This window comes from Cloeon dipterum, chromosome 3, assembly GCF_949628265.1.
Source record: "Cloeon dipterum chromosome 3, ieCloDipt1.1, whole genome shotgun sequence".
NCBI lineage: Eukaryota > Metazoa > Arthropoda > Insecta > Ephemeroptera > Baetidae > Cloeon > Cloeon dipterum.
In genome coordinates this window covers 508,699-518,363 of record NC_088788.1, presented here as the reverse complement: position 1 = coordinate 518,363, position 9,665 = coordinate 508,699, and the positions used below count along the sequence as shown (strand labels likewise).

General features: G+C 43.8%; 2 protein-coding genes across 2 annotated transcripts; one reads left to right on the top strand and one right to left on the bottom strand.

Moving 5' to 3' along the window:
- Positions 1-871: 871 nt before the first annotated feature.
- On the top strand, positions 872-6,655 carry LOC135939576 (dual serine/threonine and tyrosine protein kinase-like). The gene is made up of 13 exons (XM_065484041.1): positions 872-1,035; positions 1,226-1,381; positions 1,443-1,648; positions 1,704-1,977; positions 2,516-2,619; positions 2,684-2,968; positions 3,206-3,385; positions 3,443-3,652; positions 3,710-3,893; positions 3,944-4,100; positions 4,161-4,407; positions 4,460-4,709; positions 6,113-6,655. Exons 1-13 carry the CDS (start codon positions 903-905, stop codon positions 6,379-6,381), a joined length of 2,655 nt encoding a protein of 884 aa, XP_065340113.1. The 5' UTR covers positions 872-902; the 3' UTR covers positions 6,382-6,655.
- LOC135939577 (thymidine phosphorylase-like) lies at positions 6,646-9,553 on the bottom strand. The gene is made up of 8 exons (XM_065484043.1): positions 9,393-9,553; positions 9,143-9,223; positions 8,438-8,623; positions 8,083-8,241; positions 7,905-8,023; positions 7,691-7,853; positions 7,212-7,433; positions 6,646-6,950 (listed from the first exon to the last, which is right to left on the bottom strand). The coding sequence occupies exons 1-8, from the start codon at positions 9,511-9,513 to the stop codon at positions 6,676-6,678; spliced, it is 1,326 nt and encodes a 441-aa protein (XP_065340115.1). The 5' UTR covers positions 9,514-9,553; the 3' UTR covers positions 6,646-6,675.
- Between the last annotated feature and the right edge of the window lie 112 nt (positions 9,554-9,665).

Here is a 9,665-nt window from a genome sequence, read left to right as displayed (position 1 = left end):
GTAGAATTGTTTTATTTACCTTTTTCTCAACTGATCGTGTCTGTTCTAATGGGACGGAAAATTTACGATAGGCCGCGATCTAAACTATTCTGCGGCGCCTTGAGGTCCAATAAGATAAAAACACATTTTAAAATGGGCATTTACACAGAGACACTTTTATTTTGATTTTGGTTTCGTCATGATTTTCGACACCACACTCTATATTAGAGCAGGATTTGTTCCGTAGTGCATTTGATTGGATATAGCGTCAGGATAGGCGTCGGTGTCAGAAATTTCAACACTAAAAGAGCTATTTTAATTCAAAGAAAAATTATTTCCTTGAAATGCTACCTAAAATTGATGAAAAAATGATCTAGTAATTCCCAGGTTCCTATTTCAATTTTTTTGCGTGCTAAATAAAATTGTCTCCTTATTTTAAAATCACAATTTAGGAAATTCGTCTTCGAAAAATTCACTCATTTTATTATTGTTAGGCCTGTAAAGCTCGAAAACTTGATTTTATTCAAATGGTGGTAACCGCAGATGCGTTATTTTGCTGAAAAAAGTCTCATCAAAACCACCGTCGAGCTATTTTAGCGCACAGATTATATTTCCACATTTTTTTATGAGCCATGAACCAAGAACCTCACTCTTCTCCTTACTGCAACCGTTCGCGGCGTTCGTGCACCACAGTGACGTCAGAGAAATGTTGCCAACCTAACAGACCACCATTCCCTAACTTCTACTACCAATAATGAAAATTAAAGCCTATTTTTTGATTGGAAATCTATCAAGAATTTGTTGCTCAACCTCCAATTTAAAATAAAATTAACCTGGGAACATGTCCGTATGAGAAAGCGATCAAAAGGGCGTAGTGCGTGTCAATGTTGGTACTGAAACTTTGTTCTAAATAATCTCAACATATGATTCGCTGGTCTTTCTACTCACTGCTGATGCAGTACTTACGAAGTTGCAAAAATATTTGCAATTTCGAAGGAATTGCTCGAGAACCTGTGCACTTTGTTGTAAAATCGACAGGTTCGACCTACAACTGCGGTAAGGCAATTTCTAAAAATTCCGTTTCCCGTGACATTTAGCCGTTGTGAGTGAAATAAAATTGTAAAAACCGCTCTCAAGGCAAGGTCACTATCTCCAAACTCCATTATTAATTGTTTACTTTTGCGCCAGTTCTCAATGTTTGTCCATCTCAAGTGTGCTCACATAATTGAGTGTAACATGTTTCCAGATTATGAGCTGCCGTTGAAATCGGGCTGTACCATGTCGAACAAGGTGTTGAGCTGCTTCAAAAGATATTTGCGCAACAACTACGACTTGCGGAGAATTTTGCGAGAGACGAGACAGCTTTTGGAAGACATCGCCGCCCCCAGCATTTTGCCGGGAGGTTTGTTTGCGTCCCCTTCATTCGCCCGAACCTGATTAATTTTGAGTCGTTGTTTGGACAGAAAAAGCCGACCTCTTAGAGAAAATCCAACGCGTCGACGATGTTTTGCGCAAGTTCACAGCCATCATCGCCGTCGGCCCCGACTGCTTCGACGTGCTCAAGTCCATTTTCGGCTCGGACAGGATCGAGTTGGAGAGTAAAGACGTCTTCCTGCGCATCGTCAACTCCAACTCGGTCTATCCCCCAATTGATTTGCTGACCAAAATGGTAATTCAGTAATTAAACAGTTCAGAGTTAATTATTTAAAAAAATTATTTTGTAGGCGACTAGGGACGAGGTTGAGATTAAGGAAGTGCAGTTGAGCCACTCTCTGTTGAAGGACGGCCTGCAGGTTCTCGTGTCTTCCAAGTGGAGCAACGTTCAAATGGACTCAGTGCTGCCAATAACTCTCTACGGCGTCAACTCGGAAGAATTAAGTCCCGAGGCTCTCTCCGACCTGGTCCAGCTCAAGTCCGACTGGCCAGAGTTGCCGCTTTGTCTGGTCTGCATGCAGAAGGACACCATGGACCGCATCGACCAGCAGCTCAAAAGCATAGGTTTGAAGGAGAAATTATTTTTAGTTTTCCGGTCCGGGGAAAAAAGACGGAAAAATTTCACGGATCGGAGGACAAAATCGGTGCAATTTGGAAAGTGAGGAGTGCTTTGGATTCCTCTCGCCAAGCCCGATTGAACTGGAAACTAATTTGATGTCCTAGGTCGAGGACAAAGGTCACTACTGTTGATTTTAAATTTTGAAATTGCCTTGGGATTTTGGAATTTTAAAAAATGTGCTCCATGACGTGTGAACCTGTGTGGATATTTCAGGGGTGTTTTTTTTCGAAAACTAAAAATAACACCACTCAGGTAATTTTTAGCGAGAATATAAATTTCTATTGTTTTTAATTTTGAATTAAAAATTGGAGAAATGTGGGGAAAAGCATTTTTTGCGCAATGCTAAATTGGGAAATGAGGCCCTCCTTTTCTAAAATATGCAGGAAAATCTGGAAAACCGCTTCGGAACCCCTGATCCTCCCTCTTTCAATCATTGTCTGTCAAACCACATTGAAAATTAAATTTTATTTTACACAATTTCAGAATTTGGCCCGGTTTCCTTGGTGAACGATCAAAGCGGATTCAACGCGTTCGTCAAGAGCTGCTTGCAAAATCACCTTGTATCAGCTTGTTTGCATTTGACCGAGGCAAGGCTCAATATTGGGATGCGTGCCAAGCGAACAATAACACATTAAATTAATTTATTCACAGGTACAGTCGACCTGCATTCGCAGTTTCATCCTCTCCGCCTTCGACATGGCGCGCGAGCTGCAAATCACGCCCAAGAGGCTGCAGTACGTGCAGGAAAAGGAGTCTGAGTTGCACCAGAGCCTGATGCGCGTGGCCAGCGACAAGCAGGAGGAGATTACAGACCTCATCGAACGCACGCTCCAGGAATTGCGCGAAACGCTTTTGGATAAGGCTTCAGAGTGTGAAACCTCCATCAATGTGGCTGGAAACAGCGAAGGCTTGCTCGCAGTCGAAGCTGCTACCAAAGTAATTCTTTTGTTTTTAACTAAAAATAACTGTCAAACTCAATTACTCAGGTCTCGCAATGTGTTTTCTATGAGTTGAAGGTATATTTCTTCGGCAAAAATTCAAAATAATTGTTCCCGTCATAACCGATTTTAACTCGTCTTGATGGCCCTGATGAGCCTTTTTCTCGTTCAAATAAAAAATATTAATTTACAAGTTAATACCGAAGCCTGACTTTAATTTATTTCTCTCTTCTAGGAGGTGCAACAGATGGTTTTGAGCAAGCTGAGCAGCGCCGTGGCCTCCCAGTTGGCGAGCACTGTGTGCTGCTTACAAGACTCATACGTTGGGACCCTGCAAAGGTGCTTAGAAGGTCTGGAAAAGCACTGCCTGGACACAGAGGAGGGCCATATTAGAGCCACCGATGCCTTGAGACAGGTTTCTAATCATGAAATTTCGATGAATTTGATTTTAAATTAAATTTCCGACCGTCAGAGTCTGAGTGCTGCGTACTCTGTGGAAATATCCGCCTGCCCTTCGTCGCCGTTCACTTCCATGTTTGAGTGGTTCAGGAATTTAATGAAAGGATTTCCCGTTCCGTGGACCTCGCCTCCGACCATCGACTCCGGCTGGCGGAGAAAAGTGGCTGCTGACATCCTGGACCAACTCAGTGCTTCCAAACTGGCGCGAGGAATTTGCTCACAGGTGCAGCGTCCCGTTTTGAGTGCTCACCAGTAGCATGACCAATCCATCCATTTGCAGTTTCGGTTTAAAATCCGGACTTCACACGAGGCTTTCCAAAAAGCTTTGAGCTCTCTAGAAAATAGAATTTGCGGCAAGTTGGAGCGAACGGAGGAGCAGCGAGTGGCAATCAGAAAGCAACACGCGCCGCAACTCGCCCGACTCTTGCTGGAAACCACGTCGATGAGCGATCTCGTCAGATACGGTACGTTTAAATCTAATTTAAAATTATTTTTTAATTATTTTGTACATCAGGAATGCCGCGGCTGGGTCGAGAAATCGGGCGAGGACAGTACGGGGTGGTTTTCACCTGCGATCCGTGGGGAGGATTTTCCTCGTGCGCCGTAAAATCTGTCGTGCCGCCTGATGACAAGCATTGGAACGACCTGGCCATGGAGTTTTACTATACTAGGTGTGTATAATTAATTCCAATTTATATTTTAATCTAAATATATTGATTGTATTATTTTAGAACGCTGCCGGAGCACAGGCGGATTGTGCGGGTGCGAGGCTCTGTGATCGACTGTGGCTATGGAGGCGGCTGCTCTCCTGCCGTGCTGCTCATGATGGACCGAATGTGCAAAGACTTGTACTACGGCCTGCAGTCGGGCATGTCCTGGCTGGCGAGGCTGCAAGTGGCCGTCGACGTGGCCGAAGGAGTCCGCTTTCTCCACGCTCAGGGTCTCGTTCACAGGGACATCAAGCTGAAAAACGTCTTGGTAATAAAAAATAATTGTATTGTCTTAATTTATTACTTCTTCATATTTTTAGCTGGATGGCGAGAACCGGGCAAAACTAACCGACTTGGGATTCTGCATTCCTGAGGCCATGATGTCTGGCAGCATTGTCGGAACTCCTATTCACATGGCGCCAGAACTGTTGTCCGGCCACTATGACAGCTCGGTCGACGTCTACGCGCTTGGCATCTTGTTTTGGTACTTGTGCACTGGAAAAGTGAAAATGCCGCTCGCCTTTGACCAGATTGGAAACAAGGAGCAACTATGGAAAAACGTCCAAAGTGGTAATTTTTTATATTAATTTGCAATGCCGCAAAAATTACTGAAAATAAGCATTAAAAACCGGATCTCAGGCAGGGGTACCCTGAAAAAGGTCGTTAGGGTACCCCAGGTCAAAGCGCTGTCCGAGACCTATCTGATGAGGGGTCCTGGTCGACAATCGGATGAATGGCCGAATTTTAATAAAAATAAAACCATTTTCGTACAAGAGCATTGGCACGTCGCGAAGCCAAAAAACGAAAAAAAATAATTTTAATTTTTCTATGGGCGCGAAAAATCTGAAAATTGGTTTCCAGACCGGCAATGGACCTGCACATGCGATGAAGTTGTTAAGACCCATAAATTTTCCTCCGTTTGGAAAAAAATATTAATTTCGGATTTCCCAATGTCTCCTTATGGAAAAAGTGCCAAAATCACGTTTGTCTATCTTCACAATCCATCTAGTGCTAGGATTTTGATCAGATCAGCACGTATTTGGTCTTAAAATGTTCTCAGGTTAATTTCGCGTCGTTTAATTTCATGGTGTGTAGAATTTTTTCCCAAATCGTGAGATATATGGCGACCTGGAGCCGGCAATTGTCGCAGAAACTGAAATATTCGCCTATAAAACTAACAGACTGATCGATTTTGATAAAACTTTCACAAAACAAGCCCCATCTAATACCTAGCTCAGATGGCCAGGTGGCATATCCGGGAAAATTTGTTTCACGGTGATTTTAATTTTAAATTTCGACTTTTTAGAAAAATCATTCACCAAAAAATTCGTAAAAATTCTAAAAACGGTTCTATTTTATAAAACAGCACACGAGCGGATGCGCCTCACCAAGGGGCATTAATTGGTACCTGAATCAGTGCCGGCCGGCCCATAGGACCCCGCCTGGGCCCCAAAAACTAGTGAAAAAGTGTTAAAAACCGGCCTCGGAACGGATCTCAGGTCTGGGTACCCTGAAAAAGGTTGTTTGAATACCGGAGGTCAAAGCCCTTTCCAAGACATGTCCGGTGAGGGTTCGTGGTCGATGATCGGACCAACGGCCGAATTTAATTAAATCTAAAACAATTTTTTACTTTTTCAAGAAATCAGCCGACAAAAATTTGTAAATATTCAAAAAATGATCCGATTTCGGAAAATCGCACACGCGCGGACGCGCCTCACCAAGGGGTATCGATTGGTACTCAATTTGACGCCGTCCGGCCCATAGGGCCCCGCCTGGGCCCCAAAAACAAAAGTTTGAAATTTCACAAATCGCGTTTTATCGACTTTAAAAATTAATAACTAGGCTCCTATGGGTCGTAGAGTGCAAGGTCAAGGTTTATCAGACTCGCCGTGAAATTCTGCGTCCCTTGAGCTTAATTTCCGCCGCTCTACTGTATTATACAAATTAATTTACAATTTAAATTAATTTTCTAGGATTGCGTCCTGAGAAACAGCCGCACTTTGACGAACAGTGTTGGCGACTGATGGAGCAGTGCTGGTCCGCCGAACCGAGCCAGCGGCCGTTGCTGGGCTACGTGCAGCCGCAGCTGGAGGCCATAATGGAGCGCTTCCAGAACTCTGACAGCTCGGCTTCGGACAGCGGCGGCGTCGCAGGCAGAGAGTCGATCGTCAGCGAAGACTCGTTCGTGTTGCTGCACAGCCCCAGCTTTGAGAATCTCGCGCCCACCACCAATGCCTCCTAGTCCTTCCTTTGATCTCGCCACCTGGTAAATAATTTGTATATTTTAACGCTTGCTCCTGTACCGAAGGGAAGTGCTCCTGCCTTTTTCACAGACTCTATGACAATCTCAAGCGAATTTTAAACCATTCCAAGACTGAAACGAGTGCGCAGTACAGTGATTTCAATTAATTCTTTTAGCCAAACACACTGTTTCATCACAATTGTATATTTATTACGCGTTAAATTACTCTGTAGTGCTCTAGAAGGACCAAATAATACAATTCGCTTTATGGAAACTCGGCATTTTATTTTAAAATCATTCCATGATTTTGATTATTCTCGACTTGAGCAACGGCTTGGCCGCAATTGTGCTGATGCACTTTTGCAGCCTCTCTTTCAGCGCTTGGTCCAGCTCTTGTTTCGAGTGATGCACTCGAAGCCAGTGTTCGCCGCGTTTTACTTGGTCGCCCACGCTTTTCAGAAGGGTCACTCCGACTGAGAGGTCGAGCTGTTGGTCCGCTCTGCTCCGGCCGGCGCCCAGCTCCCGACAAACGCGTGCAATTTCCAATGCGTCCAAATCTCCAACAAAACCTATAAAGACAAAAAAATCCCCTTAGCCGCTTTGGATTTTAATTAAAATTCTGGTTTGAAAATTATTTCTTTCTATAACAGCCGAAGAGGAGGGCGTAACCGAGGGAATAGAATATGGCGGCGCACCACGCCCCCTACGAGCGGCGAGCCATGTCCGCGCCGCCATATTGTAGTCCATCGGTTACGCCCCCCTCTTAGCCCGCCGATTTTGGCTATTTTGACGGTGGTGCCATCTGTTGGGGGCTTCTAATTAAAACTCACCGTCTGCGTCAACTGTTAAATCAGTGGTGAATTGCGCCTTTGGCAACACTTTCCACATGTCCCCAAAGCAAACCTCGTTGGCCACCGCAGAGTCCACGCCTTGGCACTCGAGCATCTCCTTGAATTTTTCTAGACCTTTCCCTGAAGACAAAGCGTTGGCCACCTGTTGCTGCCCTTCCTCCACTGTGTCTGCCACTCCGTGCATGTGGAGCAGAACTCCACCTATGTTTTAAAGTGAAACAATATTTAAAAAATTCCAATTTTTCAAATTTTCTTGACAGATTTAGATTCCTCTGTGCAACTACCTTTTAGGGATACTCTTTTTTAGTAAAATAAAATCAGATTTCAAGTAAGGAGACAGTCTCCACCATTTGAAAAACATCTTCCAGCGTTTTGCAGTATCAATTAAAAATTATGAGGCAATCTTAAAGATGTTCCCTATCTTTCTGCGCGACTTAAATAACAATCTTCGACCTTACTGAGTGTGAGCACCAAAGTGCGCAAATCTTCTGGTCCTCCTCCGCGCAGACACTCGATCGACTCGGCGATTTCGAGTGCGTTTCCAACCGAATTTCCAATAGGAACGTCCATCGCCGTCAAAACTGCTTTTGTCTTCAATCCCAGCTTGTTTGCAGTCCCAATCTTACAAAAAAATTAAAACTCACTTTATAAAAATATTTTAAAAATAAATACCAATTTTTTGGACACTTGCACCGCTCGCTCTTCACTTTTGAAGACGGCGGCGCGGCCAACCTTGACGTCCATGACGAGAGCCGAGGCTCCAGCCGCCACTTTCTTCGAAATTATCGAAGCTTGAGATAACAAACTTTGTAATTGAGACTTGATTATTTGCAATAACTTCTGTGCTCACCGACAACGAGAGCATCAGATCCGACGGTTCCCGTAACGTCGCGCCGTTTGTACAGCTCGCGGTCCGCCGGCACGAGTTTCTCGGTTTGCCCTGCGATGAAGCAGCCGGCCTTGATCAGCGCACCTTCCATTTCTTCCTTGCTCAGAGCAACTTTGAAACCTTAACAGAGGATAATTAATAATCCTGGAAAATAAACCAGAAAATTTTTTATAAAAGTCGCTGAAAAATTCTATTTTATTTCACAACAAAGAGTTTCCCTTCGAGCTGATTTTCTTAAAAATTAAAACAACGTTTTAATTTATTTTTTCAAATTATACCATAAATTAAAAGAATTAAATTCGGTTCCTCGGCGTACCTGTGATCGACTCGAGTTTGTCGAGGGTGCCGCCGGTGAAGTCGAGGCCCCTGCCCGACACCATGGGCACTTTGAGTCTGCAGGCGGCCAGGGCGGGTGCCATCGGGATGGAAACCTTGTCGCCGACGCCGCCGGTGCTGTGCTTGTCGACCAAGGGCCACGATTTGCACCATTCTAACACTTCCCCTGAAGCATCGACAGTTATTAATGTTCTCAATTACAAATTACACAGCTGCTGAACACATAATTATAATAAAGTGCAGTTCATTGGCATCTTTGATATGATTTACTGGTGACGTCAGTGATCAGTGTAAGCTCAATGCGTCATGATAATTATTTTTAATATTCTGCATTTCCTCAGTTGGCTAATTATACTTCTCTGCTTTATCCGATGACTTGTTCAGTAATTAAAGAGAAAATCAAACACATTGTCAATATTTACAATGTCGGTAGACGCTTTTGAAGGAAATTCCTGTAGAAATTCCGGGATTATTTCGGCGGTTTTGGCGCCACAAGAACACCGGCGACCAAACAGATCGAGACAGTAGCACCACAGCGACAGTCAGCGCAATTAAGCGACAAGTTTGGCATTTTTTGCTACCGCTAAACTAATGATTTTTAATTTTCAAAATTAAAATATCTATTTGGCAACGTTTTATACTGAAAAAAATATTTTCTTCACTAAAACAAGTAAAAAATACGTACCGGAATTCACGCAAGCTCTGGTCAAGTGTGTGGTTTCTTCTTCAGTCATGTCGTTTAAATAAATGGCCATCAACATCGCTCCTGAAATAATTTTCGACTTTCATCCAACAAATTTTATTCGATATTTAATTAAAATTAATAGAAGAATTTAATAAACGCGCGTGTGTGTTAAGGAAAACCTTGAACCGCGTGGAAATAAATTTAAAATATTCTGCGGAGCATGTGTGTGAGCGTGTTTTGAAGGGAATACCAATTTGACAGTCCTGCGCGGTGCCGTCTGTGACCATGGCAACGAACGCCTCCACTTCCTCCTTGGAGAGTTGCTGAGCGTCCCTCTTCTTGGCGATAATGTCCACGATGCTGGGCGGCATGATGATGGTCGTGTTGTCGCGTCGACCGCAAAGAACCTAGTGACACCGAGAATCGAGAATCACACCGCTACAAACTGGAAACCACGCCTTTGAATTTTATCTCTCGCTGCGTTCAGCCTAGCATAATATGTATGTGAATCTCGGCAAAACGT

Bases quoted from the DNA above. Each gene is read 5' to 3' on its own strand.
- LOC135939576 (XM_065484041.1), top strand. From the start codon at position 903: ATGATTCGCTGGTCTTTCTACTCACTGCTGATGCAGTACTTACGAAGT. The intron at 1,978-2,515 runs GTTTGAAGGAGA...ACACAATTTCAG, and splicing joins CCAGCAGCTCAAAAGCATAG to AATTTGGCCCGGTTTCCTTG. The intron at 2,620-2,683 runs GCAAGGCTCAAT...ATTTATTCACAG, and splicing joins CTTGTTTGCATTTGACCGAG to GTACAGTCGACCTGCATTCG.
- LOC135939577 (XM_065484043.1), bottom strand. From the start codon at position 9,513: ATGCCGCCCAGCATCGTGGACATTATCGCCAAGAAGAGGGACGCTCAG. The intron at 8,624-9,142 runs GTACGTATTTTT...TCGATGCTTCAG, and splicing joins CAGAGCTTGCGTGAATTCCG to GGGAAGTGTTAGAATGGTGC. The intron at 7,854-7,904 runs GTATTTATTTTT...TTTTTTTGTAAG, and splicing joins TGCAAGTGTCCAAAAAATTG to ATTGGGACTGCAAACAAGCT.